At 38.3% G+C, this 18,159-nt stretch overlaps 1 protein-coding gene across 1 annotated transcript in view; it reads right to left on the bottom strand.

The window, feature by feature from the left end:
- Positions 1-906: 906 nt before the first annotated feature.
- The window catches only part of LOC143736368 (uncharacterized), a 54,617-nt gene continuing 37,364 nt past the window's right edge, over positions 907-18,159 (bottom strand). The window contains exons 6-11 of the mRNA XM_077227107.1: positions 8,695-8,711; positions 6,719-7,045; positions 5,903-6,214; positions 4,680-4,805; positions 4,523-4,551; positions 907-3,891 (exon numbers count right to left, since the gene is read on the bottom strand). Coding sequence (XP_077083222.1) covers positions 907-3,891; positions 4,523-4,551; positions 4,680-4,805; positions 5,903-6,214; positions 6,719-7,045; positions 8,695-8,711 — 3,796 coding nt within the window. The remainder of the gene's footprint in view (positions 3,892-4,522; positions 4,552-4,679; positions 4,806-5,902; positions 6,215-6,718; positions 7,046-8,694; positions 8,712-18,159) is intronic.

The raw sequence follows: 18,159 nt of genomic DNA on the forward strand, positions 1-18,159 counted from the left end.
AAATATCTATATTTAGTTAATAAAACTTGTACATAATATGTATTTGGTTCTGTTTTGTTTGCAATACAAGTCACTTCACGATCACGGTTTTTGCTACTGGCTCAAAGTACTGTACAGGCGAAGAAATAATTATTCTTCGGTGGCCATGGAAGATACCATTTATTAGAATAAATTAATAATCAAAAGAGTTCGTTGGAAGAACTGATTAATTGATTGTAATATTAATTCAGCCACTTCAAGTTAATCCAATTAACTGACCCAAATATTTATAATTAATAATAACAAGATATTATTGATTATTAATATTTCCAAAAAGCTGAGTTCCTTACACTGAGTAAACCAGTTGAAAGGTTGAATCTGTGAAGGTGTGGCTATTTTGTTCATTCTTCAAGCCATGGACTGTGGGGAGGGGGAAAAGAAGACTTAAGGGAATTGTTTATTGATTTTGTGGACTGAAAAGTTTATTGACACTGTGAAGAGAAATTATGTTTAATGAGTAAGCCTATGGATACCAGGGCCTTGCCGTTTAATCAATGCAGTGCTGGATATCTTTGGTAGCTTGTGTATTCTCAGAGAAAGAAACACAACTTAAAAGGGGAGATGTCATACAATGTGCACATGTAAATGTGTTTTATACCTTTAAGGACATTCTGCTACGTCGCTACGCACGTATGGGGGGTGTGCCCCCGAGGGAAGACGCAAGCTGTTGTAGAGAGTTTAGTTCGTACATGCCTGTATGCTACCTGCACGTTTGTTTAACAATACAAAGTATTCATTGAAGTCTAAGACTCGTGTGGACATTTGAATTATTTACAGACATCAGCTTAGTGACACCCGTCAGCGAGAACCTAGTTCTGATCACTTTCCGCTTAATTATTGACAGCCGGCAACAAGGCATCATTCTGATCACTTTTGAATTTGTTGACAGCCGGCGACAGAATCGTTCTGATCACTTTTCCCTTCTTTATTTAAAGGCGGCGACAGAGAATCGTTCTGATCAATTTTCCCTTCTTTATTGACAGCCGGCAACAGAGAATCGTTCTGATCAATTTTCCCTTCTGTATTGACAGGCAGTGACAGAGAATCGTTCTGATCAATTTTCCCTTCTGTATTGACAGGCAGCGACAGAGGCTCTTTCTGATCAATTTTCCCTTCTGTATTGACAGGCAGCGACAGAGGCTCTTTCTGATCAATTTTCCCTTCTGTATTGACAGGCAGCGACAGAGGCTCTTTCTGATCAATTTTCCCTTCTGTATTGACAGGCAGCGACAGAGGCTCTTTCTGATCAATTTTCCCTTCTGTATTGACAGGCAGCGACAGAGGCTCTTTCTGATCAATTTTCCCTTCTGTATTGACAGGCAGCGACATAGGCTCTTTCTGATCAATTTTCCCTTCTGTATTGACAGTCGGCGACAGAGAATCGTTCTGATCAATTTTCCCTTCTGTATTGACAGGCAGCGACATAGGCTCTTTCTGATCAATTTTCCCTTCAGTATTGACAGTCGGCGACAGAGAATCGTTCTGATCAATTTTCCCTTCTGTATTGACAGCCGGTGACAGTGGCTCTTTCTGATAAATTTTCCCTTCTGTATTGACAGGCAGCAACAGAGGCTCTTTCTGATCAATTTTCCCTTCTGTATTGACAGGCAGCAACAGAGGCTCTTTCTGATCAATTTTCCCTTCTGTATTGACAGTTGGCGACAGAGAATCGTTCTGATCAATTTTCCCTTCTGTATTTACAGGCAGCGACATAGGCTCTTTCTGATCAATTTTCCCTTCTATATTGACAGGCAGCGACAGAGGCTCTTTCTGATCAATTTTCCCTTCTGTATTGACAGTTGGCGACAGAGAATCGTTCTGATCAATTTTCCCTTCTGTATTGACAGGCAGCGACAGAGGCTCTTTCTGATCAATTTTCCCTTCTGTATTGACAGTCCGCGACAGAGAATCGTTCTGATCAATTTTCCCTTCTGTATTGACAGGCAGCGACGGAGGCTCTTTCTGATCAATTTTCCCTTCTGTCTTGACAGCCGGTGACAGAGGCTCTTTCTGATCAATTTTCCCTTCTGTCTTGACAGCCGGTGACAGAGGCTCTTTCTGATCAATTTTCCCTTCTGTATTGACAGGCAGCGACAGAGGCTCTTTCTGATCAATTTTCCCTTCTGTATTGACAGCCGGTGACAGAGGCTCTTTCTGATCAATTTTCCTTTCTGTATTGACAGCCGGTGACAGAGGCTCTTTCTGATCAATTTTCCCTTCTGTATTGACAGGCAGCGACAGAGGCTCTTTCTGATCAATTTTCCCTTCTGTATTGACAGCCGGTGACAGAGGCTCTTTCTGATCAATTTTCCCTTCTGTATTGACAGGCAGCGACAGAGGCTCTTTCTGATCAATTTTCCCTTCTGTATTGACAGTCGGCGACAGAGAATCGTTCTGATCAATTTTCCCTTCTGCATTGACAGGCAGCGACAGAGGCTCTTTCTGATGAATTTTCCCTTCTGTCTTGACAGGCAGCGACAGAGGCTCTTTCTGATCAATTTTCCCTTCTGTATTGACAGCCGGTGACTGAGGCTCTTTCTGATCAATTTTCCCTTCTGTATTGACAGGCAGCGACTGAGGCTCTTTCTGATCAATTTTCCCTTCTGTATTGACAGGCAGCGACAGAGGCTCTTTCTGATCAATTTTCCCTTCTGTATTGACAGCCGATGACAGAGGCTCTTTCTGATCAATTTTCCCTTCTGTATTGACAGGCAGCGACAGAGGCTCTTTCTGATCAATTTTCCCTTCTGTATTGACAGGCAGTGACAGAGGCTCTTTCTGATCAATTTTCCCTTCTGTATTGACAGTCGGCGACAGAGAATTGTTCTGATCAATTTTCCCTTCTGTATTGACAGGCAGCGACAGAGGCTCTTTCTGATCAATTTTCCCTTCTGTATTGACAGGCAGCGACAGAGGCTCTTTCTGATCAATTTTCCCTTCTGTATTGACAGCCGATGACAGAGGCTCTTTCTGATCAATTTTCCCTTCTGTATTGACAGGCAGCGACAGAGGCTCTTTCTGATCAATTTTCCCTTCTGTATTGACAGGCAGTGACAGAGGCTCTTTCTGATCAATTTTCCCTTCTGTATTGACAGTCGGCGACAGAGAATTGTTCTGATCAATTTTCCCTTCTGTATTGACAGGCAGCGACAGAGGCTCTTTCTGATCAATTTTCCCTTCTGTATTGACAGGCAGCGACAGAGGCTCTTTCTGATCAATTTTCCCTTCTGTATTGACAGGCAGCGACAGAGGCTCTTTCTGATCAATTTTCCCTTCTGTATTGACAGGCAGCGACAGAGGCTCTTTCTGATCAATTTTCCCTTCTGTATTGACAGGCAGTGACAGAGGCTCTTTCTGATCAGTTTTCCCTTCTGTATTGACAGCCGGTGACAGAGGCTCTTTCTGATCAATTTTCCCTTCTGTATTGACAGGCAGCGACAGAGGCTCTTTCTGATCAATTTTCCCTTCTGTATTGACAGGCAGCGACAGAGGCTCTTTCTGATCAGTTTTCCCTTCTGTATTGACAGCCGGTGACAGAGGCTCTTTCTGATCAGTTTTCCCTTCTGTATTGACAGGCAGTGACAGAGGCTCTTTCTGATCAGTTTTCCCTTCTGTATTGACAGCCGGTGACAGAGGCTCTTTCTGATCAATTTTCCCTTCTGTATTGACAGGCAGCGACAGAGGCTCTTTCTGATCAATTTTCCCTTCTGTATTGACAGCCGGCAACAGAGGCTTCTTCTGATCCCAGGAAGTCTCGTCAGACATCCATTTAGCAGTATCCATCTGTGGATTCTCAGGCTTATGAAGGGAGGTCTCATTAGTGACAATCTTTGATTTGTCAATAAGGGACTCCTAAAAGAAAGAAAACAAAGTCACAGTTAAAACAAATGTTCATGATGTTCAATGATTCAGTTACACAAACTCAAAAATGTGTTTTACCCTGTGATGTTTCATTAAAGTAAAGACCCCTGTTCTTCATTCTGAAGTGAAACAGCTCAAGATCAGTGCTCTCTTAAATACACCAATTATAATTGGTGTATTTGTGTGATGATTTCTGAATGAAACCACAAAACATTCACACAGAAAACACAAACAGATACACACCACCTAAGTCTCCATTATACTCATGGTGAAATTACATGACCAGTGATATACTGTATGCAAAAACGCTGCATGCACTGCTGAGAGCGAGTTTAGATGAATATGAAAAAATGTGCTGCACACTTTCCTCTCAATACTAAAAAGAAACACTCAACAAAAATTACAGGGGTGAGAAAACAGCCACATCTTAAACATAATCGCCACGAACCAAGGGAGTTTAAAGCAAGCGGTTTCAAAATCCCGGAACAAACTCCAAACAAACTTTGTTTGGCCTGATTTCTTTTTAAATGATGTCACTAATTCACTTTAACAGTTCTCACAGCTGTCAGTCTGCAGTAAATTCAGTGTTTTGCAGATAGATTTAGTGCTCACAGTATCTCACCTGATCATGACAGTATCGTCTCTGGTCTCCTGTTTGAAAAACACCATCTCCCAAATTAGAAAACAATTACATACATTAACATAATTTCTAAAGATTATTTTTGCACAATAAATCTCATAATTTACATGTTGTATAATCAACTGTACGTTATACTTGCCATGTTTCCCTGGTAGTGTAGTTTTCCTGCAGCGATAGTAAATCACAGCAGCGACTGCTACAGTCACAAACAGCAGAGCAACAGCAGCACTTATTCCTGCTATAACAGCTGAAGACAAACCTGAACCTGGAACAGACGAAGAAAGCAGTCATTATTAATAGAGATCAACGGGGAATTGGTTTTACCAATACTGTTGACTGATAATTACATTTATTTACAGTATGAAAGTCGCATGATATTGATTTAAAGGGGTGGTATAATGCCCTTTTCACAATAAGTAAAATAAATCTCTGATGTCCCCAGAGTGTGATTATGAAGTTTTAGCTCAAAATACCCCACAGATATTTTTATATAACATATTAAAGTTGTCTCTTTTTGGGGGAGCAAAAACAGAACGTTTTTGTGTCTGTCCCTTTAAATGTAAATAAGTTGCTGATCCCAACACAGAGGGCGGAGCTTCAAGAGCTTGTGTGTGTTAGCAGCTTCGATTACCTCACACAGCCATGCACTGAAAATTTCAAAAACTTTTAGTCTTTTATGTTCAAACCGGAGTCAGAAAAATGGAGAGACTCAAGAAGAAGTGACAACATTTCTTAATGATTAGTTGATTAATTTATGTAGCTTATATGTCAAGTTATCTTCTAGTCATTGATAGGCATATTCTGTCATGATAATCTATAAATCGCGTTCCCAGGGGTGGGGTTTATGTTCATTTTAGGGATGGTGATGTCACTAAGCAGGGAGGAATGTCGTGTAGTCCCTACCAGCCGTTTGTTGTAGTCCTTAAAAAGCAATTTCTTTAAAAGAAAATATCTCCCTTTGCTTTGAACTTTGAGCATCATAACTTAGCAGTTGTTGTTTATGCTCAAGCAGCAACATAACACACTGACTAAAGTTACTGTCAATCATGTGAATAAAGTGAAATCATAATCAACCACCCCTTTAACTTGTAAATTGCGCCATCTGTGTTTTGGAGCAACATCAGCTAAAACAGCATCAACTCTGTGAGCTCAACAGAAAACAATGTTCACAGGAAAACTGACTGATATTATGCACTTTTGTTATTAACAATAGACTTCAAAATTATGAGTCTGCTTTGAAGATGATAGAGAGGATCTCAATTATATTTTAATATTGAGTCAGAAAGCTAACTTTTTCAAACATTTACTGGGTTTCTAAAAATGCTCAATGGAAAATGTACTTAATGACTTAATGAGACTCACCAGTGACAGAAACACTGAAGATCTTTATGATGTCGCTGCTGATCAGTAGTTTATAAACTCCAGAGTCTGTGTTTCTGGTGTTTGTGATGTTCAGAGATCCAGTCTGATGATCCAGCTTCAGTCTGTCTCTGAATCTCTCTTTACACTGATCATCTGTACAGATATTACTCTGATCTCCAGTGATTTCAGCGATGAGAGTGTCGTTAAAATACCATGAAATCACATCAATTGTTTTTTTTATTACACCAGTGTATAAAGTGACAGATTCTCCCTCCTTTTTCTTCACTTCATCTCGTTCAGCAGAAGAAACACCTGAAACACAAACTAACAGATGCTGAAAGGATCTTGTTTTGAGGGACAGACAACATGAAAATGGATTATATGAAAGAGATAAAACTCTCTTGACTTTCAGTCTGAAAAGCAACATGTATTCACATTTTGTCCTTATAAACATATTTTACATCTAATCCTCTATTTCTGGTGAACAACAACAACAAAAACTATTGAGTATGAAATAATAAAAGCAGCTTATTTTAAAAGATGAACAGAGATGATATTATGAGAAACTGTCAATCACGTGTACCAGAACAAAACCAACTATCAAAACTAACAACCAATGGAAAAACTAACCAATTTAAATCATTATGATTAAAATTTACTTTCAGTAAATGTTTATGAAGAAATCTTCTTTATACTGCATGTGAATTAATATACAGGTAAAGAGAAAAAAAATGCTTCTGAATGCCACTGCAAAAGTATCACTAAACACATGAATGAAGTGATTTAAATGTACAAGACTTGCTTTTAAACACTCACCAGTGACAGAAACACTGAAGATCTTTTCACTGTCGCTGCTGCCGGTGATCCATAGTTTATAAAGTCCAGCATCTGTGTTTCTGGTGTTCATGATGGTCAGAGATCCAGTCTGATGATCCAGCTTCAGTCTGTCTCTGAATCTCTCAGTATCTTTATTACACTGAACATCTGTACAGATCTTACTCTGATCTCTATTGATCTGAGCGATGCGAATGTCATTATAATACCATCTTATTCTGTCTTGTTGGTTTGTTTGAACACCAGTGTTTAGAGTGACTGAATCTCCCTCCATCACTGACACTCTGACTGTATCAACACCAGAAGCTCCTGAAGAAGAAATAAACAGTTTATTAGGAGCTAAACAACATTATACAAAATGAAAGTACTGTAAAAATGTTTTTCTATCTGGATACATAATCTATCATGCAAACAAACAGCAGAAGAACATCATTGATTTACAGCCCATGTTCTTGGAGATCAACCTTCCTGCAGAGTTCAGATCCAATCCTGGTCAAAAACTCCTGTCTGTAATTATCAAGATCTCCTGAAGATCTTAAAGGTGTTGTATGTTACTTTTTCACTCTCCTAAAGCATACAAATACCATACTATGTTTGCAGATATTTAGGAAACACTGTAAGTTCACATACTTGTTTCTCCTAAAAACACTTCTACAGCCAGTTATTTTACTTATTATTTTACACGTTATTATTGTCAGTCGGCTTTTGTGATCTCAACCACTGCCAGTTCACCCATAAGTACTTTAACACCCCAGGATGCCAGTTAGCAGGAAACACAGCGTATTGCAGCCAGCAAACAAACTGGGTCAGAGATTGCAAATTCCACAAAACCTAAAAAGCCTCGGTATCATTTATGAACGAGAGTATATTTAAACGCGGATAGATCAACTCATTAACTTACAGTGTGTAAGAATCCTCTGCAACAAATTGCGCTCGTTCCTGTTGCGTGCCCTGAAACTGGTAACCCACGTGAGAGTCGAGTCTGAGGAGGAGAAGGCAGGGGAAACAACTCTCTCCAATATTTTGAATTTGGACTGCAGTACCAATTCCAACCACTAACTGTCATTCTTGCAGACAGCACCTTTAATTTTCAGCTTCACACACAGGTGTTTCCTATGCAGAAGTCTTTATTGTCCAGAAACCTGACGCACGTGTAAATTCTCCTCCCCCTTCACAACTGTCACAATCATTTTAATTTATGCTTTACTTTTGCAGTTTTAATAAACCCCACATCTCACATATTTCAACAGGGCATCTTGCTTTATTATTAATTATTATTAATTTCTTAAATAACCGAAATTCAGCAACGAAAGGACAGATCCTCTGAGCGCAGCTGATGATGCTGTGAAGCTCGAGTGATCAATAATATTCCACATAAGATGTCCCTCTGTCTTCATTTTCTTCCCTCACATCCTAAAACAGGAGCAGCTGAGACATGAGGAAAGGAAGCGAGGACACACAAATAAGAAATATGAAGCACTAATGACTTCTGTACTGTGCTGGTACCCAGAATGCACTGCAGCATGAAGCTTTTAATTTCATGTCATCATTGTTGAGATTCATACGCTGATACTTGATCTGTGTGTTTGAATGTCACTCCCTGAAATGAGCTTTTACAGGGTGGGATTTCAACAAGCCTAAATGTCTTACAATGGTCAAGTAAAAACACACACTACAAAATACAGATGATAAATGCATTTCTGTCGAATAGCCGATAATTCAATTAGATAAGAGAGAGACAATAACATAAGCTTAATGTCTTACCATGATTGATTAAACACAAGAGCAATAAAGGATATATAAAATGAAGCGTCATTTCCCCCACTTTTCCTTTAAAACATTACTGCATCTTTTGATACACAACAGTGCTGTGCTCCTCCTCTGCATCACGTCGACACCAAAGAGAAAGTAATATTTGGAGATGCTTACTGGTCCACTGTAGCGCGATGACGTATGACGATTAGTCACGTTCAACCTCTGACGCGTACGATCACATAATTGTTGCAAATATAATATGATTTTGTAGGTTTTACGGTGTTTTATTTTATTTGTGAAACGCAGCCCTCGATTGTGTCCCCGCGCCCTCAAACGTGTCTAAAACCATAACAATGTCCACATTGTTTTATCAGAATCACTCCCTTCCATTTATTAGCAATAATAAGGAATTAAATTACGTTGACCTAAAGAGAGATAAACAATTGTCTATCTGAGGTCGTGTAAAAATACGATTCCTGCGATTAAGACGACCTTTATTTTCACCACTTTTTTTTCCTCAGACAAATAATACATAACATAAGTCGTTCTTTGCTCTTCACAGGAGAAGCAGTTCTTGAAAAAAGCCTATAAACTGGGAACCTTCCTGTAAGGGCAGTAGCGTGATATTCGCAACAAACGTGATCTGTTTGTATATATTTTTTGTTGGCTAAATAGGACAATTTCTATGGCCATGCCCCGCTACTTTTACCAATGACGGAAATAAAACAGCTAAGATCGCAAAATACAGCTTTGTGAGAGAGCATTAGGCTATGTGACTATTAGGCTTTAGCCTATTTCTTTTAACAGGTAGTAATTGTCAACATTAAATCAAAACCAAGTTTCTTATAGTTTCTAAAAGAATGGGTTTAATGACTAGACTGACTTCTTGTTGCAACTGAAATGGTTATTATTAATAGGCTACGTTTAAAATGCGTGTGCACTGGTGGTCACATTACAGTTGTTTTTATTTAAATATCATTTTTCCACTGTTTTCAGCCGATATTGATATAGTTACTACATCAGTATTTTCCCTAAAATAGGCTTCAGTGGAAATTGTTTTAAGTTTGTTCTTTTCTGTTTATTTTATCTCATATAAAGGTTTTTAAAGGGTAACTAAAACCCTGGTCAGAGCCTGACTCCACCCACTGGCAATATTTGAGAAGTGCAGTAAAAGTGGGCAGAGCCCAGCGGAGGGGGGGCGTGCACCTGAGACGCATCTCTCTGTAGGCAAGGGCGTGGTTAGCTGGCACTAATTGACGTCAGAGGGTACCACAACTTCCAATAGGAAAATTCAACTGCAGTAGCCACCGTTCAACCTGAAGAGGGCAGCACTCAGACGTTTTTACACCATATATTGTAGAATTAAAACACTTTAACCCCAAATGTCAAAAAATGTACTCGAATCAATGAACAGCATTTTTGAAGCTCCATTCTTACAGATCATTAACTTAAAAAAGTTGTTTTAGTGTTAAGTTACCCTTTAAAAAAAAATGTGTTTACAGAAAGTTAGAGGAAGATAATGTGGACTGTTGTTGCTTCCACTAACCTCCTGCAAGAACCTCACAGTCTGACATAAGCATGATATAAAACTTAATCTGTAAATTATATATATATATATATATATATATATATATATATATAATTTCCCTTGCACTGGGATTGCAATATTTTAAGACAATTTATTTTTTATCGCTAAATTTGCCTTAAATTTGAACTATTGAACACAAAACACTATTTTCTTGAAAAAGGACGTGAACTTTGTATGTTCATCGGACAAATGCAATTAAAAGATCTGATTTTCTCATAACAGATCAAATACAAATTTGCTTGCCACTAAATGATTTGTTAGTTTGTAATATAACTGAACTATGATTAAGTCATGATTTGAGTGATTATTATTGTTTAAATCTAAACACTGCTGCACTAAATTTTCACTTTTTTGGAATGGTGTTATGACTCTACATGGCGCACTAACAGCTCGTTATGCAGATTGATACTGCAAACTGGCATTTCTGTAATCAATCATGCAAAACAGCTCAGACAATTTATACACAAACTGCATTATTTTGAAAATTTGAACAGTTTATGCTTAGCATTAAAACCCTATTACCTTTTCAAAATAATCCATTAAGCCAGTTGTGATTTGAGATGCGTGCACTTATTGCTGCGTCCCAATTCAGAGGCTGCATCCTTCGAAGGCCGATTGCGCTAGTACTATGAGTATAAAGAAACAGAAACTCTTACAGATGCCACAAGAAGGCATGATTAACATACTGGTGTCTCACATGATTGCTACACATGGGTATTTGTTGTTGTTTTTTTGTTGTTTTTTACACACCAATAACTGCATTGTCATTGTGTAAATTCCGATAACTAATTTGATACTTTCTCTTAGGCAACTCCCTACTAAAGCAATCAGAAAACAGTATGCTCATGGCATCGTGATTGTTACGGTGTGGGTTTTGTTGTGATTCCTGTCTTGTGTTCCCCTTGTCTAGACTTTTGTTATTTCTTGTTCTGGGCCATGTTTTGTAGTCCTTTGTAGTTTTTCTTGTTTAATAGTCTTCCAATGTGTTTCTGATTAGCCATACCCCCTTGTTATCTTGTTTAGCTTGTTTGCCTTTGTATTTAAGCCCTGTCTAGTTCAGTCTTTGTGAGTTCTTAATGTTCATATGTTGTATGTTGGTTGTTCTGTTCGCGAGTCCTTTTTCCTAATCTGAGTCTGAGTCTGAGTCTGAGTCTTTGTCCAGTTCAAGGTTATTTAATAAAAAACTCTGCTGCAGGTGGATCCTGCTTCCTGCTTCTGCATCTGGTTCAGCCGCAGCACAACAGAAGAACTCACTATAGTGATGACAAAATGAGGCTTCCTGAACCACTGAGACCTCGCAGCCCATTGCTTCACCCAAAGGTTCATTACTCGAAGCTTCATTCAGCATTGCTCACTAGTGACACCTAGCTACTCTGCAAATAAATGGCACACAAATTAATTAATTCTGAACCAATGACCTGAGCAGACTTATGAAGCCCCGCTCCCCCCCCCTTCCTCGTCTTGGACAAAACCTCTCCACCCTTGGAATTTCCTTGGAAAGGAAAATATCCTTTCACAGGGAACAGAGGATGCAGGGGAACATAAAAATGCCAGTACCAGCTGGTATAAATGAGGATACTGATGCTTCTGTTGAGGCCAGATAGGGGAGGATCTCCTCTTTCTTGCTGGCTCCATTACCAGGAAAAAGAAGAGTCACAAAAAGCAAACAAATTCAAAAGGGCAATCCAAAGCGGCAATGACAATCCTATATTGTTCCTTTATTTTGCCATATTTGATGTATTGTTTGGAGATATTGGGTAATTCTTATTTCACTAATTTAATGCCCTTATTTATTTTGCAAAAAATGGCCATAAGAATAATTAATGGAGTTGCTCTAAGAGAACATACTACAGGACTGTTTCTGGAGTCAGGACTACTCAAATTGAAGGATTTGGTTGCTTTACAAACTTTATTAGTTGTTCATAAAGCAAAACACTGCCTGTTACCGCGTGGACTGCAAACCCCTTTTACTGTAAATAGTGAGACAAGCAGAAGAAATAATGACTTTAAACAACCTTTTGCTGGAAATACCCTCAAACAAGGGTATCAGTTTCTGGTGTGAAAAGATAGAATTTTCTAGAAAATGATCTAAAATGTTGTTCAAACATTCTAAAATTTAAATACAAGTTTAAACAGAGGATACTTAATTTATATAAAGATGAATGTGAAAATTGATACAATTATAAAAACAATGGTGGTCTCGTTGTGGTTTTTGTTGCTAGAGTTGTCATTATTGCATCATTGTTGTTTTTGTTTGTTTAGTGTTGTGTAAGCAGAATTAATAATACAAAAAAAGAGATTTTTTTTATCTTTTATTATGTCGGTGAGGCCATCTAATTTGTATTTTTTTTATTTTTATAAGAATGGGGTAGGAGTTTATAAGATTTAATTTCTTCATCCTACTCTCTTCTTGTCATGGAATGTACTTTTGTTGTGTTTGTTGGATTTGTTAAATTGCTGTTGTGGCATTTCGTTGCATTACCATGAAAAGAGAATACATAAATAAATTAAATGAAAATGAAAAAAACCAAAAGCAGTCCAGTCCAGATCCAAAAATCCAAAGCAATCCAAATAATATTATCTAATTAATATAACAAGACTATAATATAGCTACTATAATTAACAATAACAATATACTATAGGTATTCTAACCTGATAATGTAATAATATACAGCCCTAACACATGTATGACACAATAACGACAATGACAATAAGAGTTCTCTAACTCTCTGACTCTGACACTACTACTCCTGACAACAGCCACAAAGTGGCGCGAGTTTGAACCCACTTTTTCTGGAAGCGACACTCAGACCGGACCGATGACGTATCCACACAAACCGAGGCCTCGTTTGTCATTAGTCACGTGATTTTCACGTTAACAACACAAGCCTTGAATCGCGGCTTCATCTGGCACGCCCATTTTTTCTCGACACAAGCTCCGACGCCTCGGTTCAAATGTCACATCACTAGAACTCACCAAACATGGATTAAGCAGCACAGATCATGTGGCTCCGTCAGGCAGACAGGCCCATTGAAGAGTACATCCTGAACTTTATTGAGCTGGCACATTTAATGAAGTTTTATGTAACAAAGTTTGGGAGGAGCACGTTCAGGTAATCGACCAATCAGCTCAAGAGGAAGCCAGTATAAATAAAGCTTTTCCTCACCTCCTGTCTCACGACAAGTGTCTCAGCATCCCTCCACCACCCCATCACCTCACACTCGGCTGGGTCTACCCCAGTATGGGGGAGTACTCTGGGTTCGGGCAAAATTCCGAGCTCGGAGCCCTCCCCCGGACAGCAAGCCAAATACGCATAAATACATCTTTAGATTTCATGTATGTGTGAACTCGTGAAACATCTTTTGATGAGGTGTGCTTGATGATATTCTTCCGTGGAGGGCTATCCGAGCCGCTCAACTCCCTGATGCCATTTCATCACCCTAGCTGGAGTCTTAAAAAATATATTGTCCATGCTCTTTTGCTGGCCAGTTCAACTCTTACTGTGGGTTTGGTGGACGAGGAGCCCCGCAACCACACAGTACCTGCCAAGTCTCTTCACGTCATGCCTGATCTTCATGTCACGCCTGACCAGCTTGATCTTCACGTCAGCCCTGCCAGGAACAGCCCGAAGGGTCGTCTCCGCCCTGGCCGCCCGAAAGATTCTGTCCGCCCTGGCCGCATGAAAGGGTCGTCTCTGCCCTGGCCGCCCGAAGGGTGGTCTCCGCCCTGGCCGCCCTAAGGTTCGTATCTGCCCTGGCCGCCCGAAGGGTGTTCTTAACTAACACAATAGTTATATTGTGTTCTTAACTAACACAGAAGAATATTCTTTCCAGGCTTTCTTTTTAACCCTCTGGGGTCCGAAAACGCACCGGCGCGTTTTGCTCGATTTCTTTCACATAGCAGCAAAATAGACTTAAAATAGTCTGTCATTTTTGGTCATACAGACTTAAGAAATATAAAAAAATAAACTGTTGAATATGTAATTTTTTATGTGTCCACTTACAATCGAAATAAAACATTGTGCTTTTGTAAAATTAAGAAAATAAACAGGGTGTGCTTTCTGCCTCTCTGTCTCCATTAACTTTTTTTCTGGAGCAGGTCTCCAAACTTAAACAAAGCTCAGCGAATACTATTCACCCAAGTATGAGCAATATATCTTTATAATCATTTAAGTTTGTACTTTTATAATATCTAATTCAAAACTAAAATATATATTCTTTGTTTATGTAATCTATTAAAAAAGAGAGAGGTGTCAGCCGATCTCATTATTGTTCTCTCAGCTCATTATTCTGCTAATGTGACACGCCCACGGAGAGTGCGCGGCATTCAAACGCAAATGATCTGAAGCAACACATGCAAACGTGTCAGCCCCTCATAAACGCGATAACACAACAAATGTAATCATCAGATTAATGTACTATTTCTTGTTGCGAGGCTGTGTGAGGAATAATCCTGGGACATTTACCTCAGAACATGTGCTGGTTTATTTTCATTTCGAGGAGCAACGGATCCATCTGAAAAGTACGTTTTTTTTTATTATTGTTCTAATCGCAATATCATAGTGTATGTAAACTGCAAAAAGACTGTTTAAATATGAATCGCGTGTGTGTGTGTGAACGAATGAACTGAACCGTTTTTACCAAACCCTATTGCTATACTGAGATGAGTGAAAATCGACTGAAATATGTTGAAATAACGTTAAAATGTCTTTGTATTAGCAACGTATTAAACTGCAAATTAATATTTATATGCCCTAATATAGGCTCATAAAAACAACAAACGATATGCCTATGTTACAGACGAAATATGAAAGACAACATTTCGTTGACTAGTTTTGGATAGATTATAAACTGTTTACTGTAAACTAGACTACTGCCACATTTAATAAGCTTTTGTTCACTAATTTCTGCTTAAATGTTAAATATATTAGGCTATGTTTGTTTTGTCAAAAATAAAGTCATCAACTAGGATGCTATTATAGTGTTTTTTTCCTATGTAGACTTTATTCAAACTAATGAATCCTTAACTTCGAAATATGTATGATAAAATGTATATTTTAGTTTTTACAAAGAAATATTACACTTGAAATATTGTTATTTTAATTGTTGTTGTAACCTTTTTAATAAAATAGCAAATAATATATTTACAAGGTAGATGTAAACAAAATCTTAAAAGGTCAATATAAGCCTTCTCTTCAAATTATTTGTATTGTGTTTTATTAGTGACAAATTTGGGGAGAGGATACATATCCAAAACTTTCTGAAAATACAGTATGATAATTAACTACACAATTACAAGAAATGTTCACCTTGGATAATATAAAATTTGCAAGCAAAAATACAAGTGGAAAAATACTATTTTTTTTTCTAAATGTTTCCAACTGTGAACCAATTTTGTAGCATATATATATATATTTATTTTCTTGTGTCCTTGTATACTTTTTTTTGTGGCTCAGTGACACACCTGTGAAAAGCTCATTATGCAGGCTCATTAAGCAGGTCTTTTGTCTTCACAGGTGTGAATCAGACCATTATACATGATTCACGCCCATTTCGCATATTGCCTTTCCAAACAAAAAGTGTTTTACTAAATTTAAATCAATGTATTGTTTTATGTGAATGATTTGGCAGGATGATTTTCAGATCATTGAAGCAAATGATCCTAGGTCACCAAATGATCCATGAAGCAAAAATCCTAGGCGAGAACAGCCATTAGTCAAAAGTCTTGTGGACACATATTTAGTATGTGTTTTGTGGCCTTATTTCAGAGACTTTAGTTTTTGCAATAACCATGCACAAACAATATTCTCTCAAAAATACAAACATTTACATACATCTTGCTCACATATTATGGTAGCCCTGTTTGTGCTATATAGAGTGGATTTACACCTTTGCCATTAACATGTTTATAAATAACTGAAAAAAGCACAAATGTCAGAGCATGTCAGAACACCTCCAGTACCCCCAAAACACCTCGGACCCCTGAGGGTTAAAGGTTTAGTTCACCCAAAAATGATAATTCTTGGGTGATAATTCTTCTGCAGGTGCCATTAAATAAAATGCATTATTATTATTATTATTATTTATTAATTCTGTCATTAATTACTCACCTTTTGATGAAATCCGAGAGCTTTCTGAATCTGATCCCCTCTTAGACTGTAGCATAATTGCCACTTTCAAGGCCCACACTAGTTGGTCATGTGACAGTAACAACATGGCGGATGTAGTATGTCCGAATTTCATTCATACTACCCATATTCATACTATAGAGCGTACCTTTTTAAAAAAAAATGTAAACACATATACAGTAGGTCCAGATATTTAACATGCCAAGCGTCACAGGCGTCGGCGACTCTTCTGTGATTATGTCACATCGCATCTTAGATAATTCACACTGCGTGATTGTCACTCGGGTGAATGAGCACCGAGTTGCCTCTGGCGAGTGAAAATCAGAGCTAAAATCGCAGATTGTTGACTCGGGATAAGTAAATTCAAATTTATTCAGACAATAAATTATGTTAATTACCTGTCCAGCGATGTATATTATGCTGAAATAATAGTTAGAATTTTTTAAAACATCACGTGTGGTTATGTGTAGTGAGTTCTCACGTGATTCATGTTTCGCACTTCAGAACTTCCGTTAAGGGAAAATAGGGAGCATCGATGCTTCCTGGTTTTAACGGTGCATTGTGGGACTTTTTAGGGATCGAATGTTTCAGTGCACTGGAAGGATTTTCAGACAGCGGTTCAGACAGCCCTTAAAATGGCAGACTCCCTGACCAGTGACTACTGAACTACGAAGCTGATTGAGGCGCATCAAGAATCAGTTGTACATTGCAGTGCATCGTGGGATTGCACTCGATGACATCCACTATGATTTCGGACACCACTACAAAGGGCTGTCCCCTCAAATAGTGCCCTATATAAGGGAATAGGCGGCGATTTTGGACACAGCCACAGATTCTTATCTTGTTTGTTTTTTGTTTTTTTTTACATAGATTAAAAAGACTTAAAGTTCACCTGCACTCAATAATTTTATCCCTTTATCCCTCAACAGCCAATTTTGAATCATATTACACATTTGAGTGAACAATTTACACACTTGCGGTGTACACTACAGTATCCATGCTCACGACGGCCCAGACACGAATATTTTAACGATTTATAAAAGATGAATCACTGTGGTATTGCATCACATTGTGAGTGTATATTAGGGACCGTTTGTTGTTTTTTTGGGGGCAGAGCGTTTGGACCCGGACTTAACAAGCGGATTGGCCCATAGCGTTTCCTTTACAAAGTCACATCGCCATCTACTGGCCTGGCAGCAGAATACAGCGTTTTAGCCGTTTTTGTGGATTTGTGTGAATGAGGATCGTTTTGACAACATTGCTGTCTGTAGGCAAAAAACACAAAGAAAAAACTTTTCCGTGTTTAGTACATCATTGTCGTGTAAACGTACCCTAAAAGTTTTTGAAGATAAAACAGATAACACCACAACATATAATTAGAAACGCTTTAAACAAAGTCGGTGGAGAAAGGCATAGTTCATCATAACATCATAATATATATCATAAACATAATTCACCCACTATATTTTTCCTTTCCCTTAGTAAAGGTATATTTGTGCTCACTGTGTTGAAAAGCCCAGAGCATTATAGGAGTGACAGGAAAATCCTGGCCACCCACGTTGACAGGACTGGTCACATGTCTGTGACGTAGAAAAGAAAATACTCAGTAATGGTACTGACCTATATTTGCAAATGGTTTGTCTTTAAACATATTAAAAATACCACATGGACATAACCAACATTAAAAACTTGATATTCACCACAGGGGGTCTTTCAAAAGATGCTCATAGTAGAAGGAAGGAAGGACCCTGACCTACAAACTAAACACACTTGCACTGAATGCCCACACACAAGATGTTTGTAGACCCACCAGATCAAACCAAGTCTCTGAAGAACACCGACCGCAGCAGGTTTCACTTTCACTCAGAAGATGAACGTCAGTAAAACTAGTAATGTGAGCCCATACATGGTTTTAACTTTTTACTTCGGTTTTTCCATTCACTAAAATTGAG

The sequence above is a fragment of the Siphateles boraxobius genome, unplaced genomic scaffold (assembly GCF_051911475.1).
Source record: "Siphateles boraxobius isolate OS27281-9 unplaced genomic scaffold, OSU_SipBor_1 13, whole genome shotgun sequence".
NCBI classification, from domain to species: domain Eukaryota; kingdom Metazoa; phylum Chordata; class Actinopteri; order Cypriniformes; family Leuciscidae; genus Siphateles; species Siphateles boraxobius.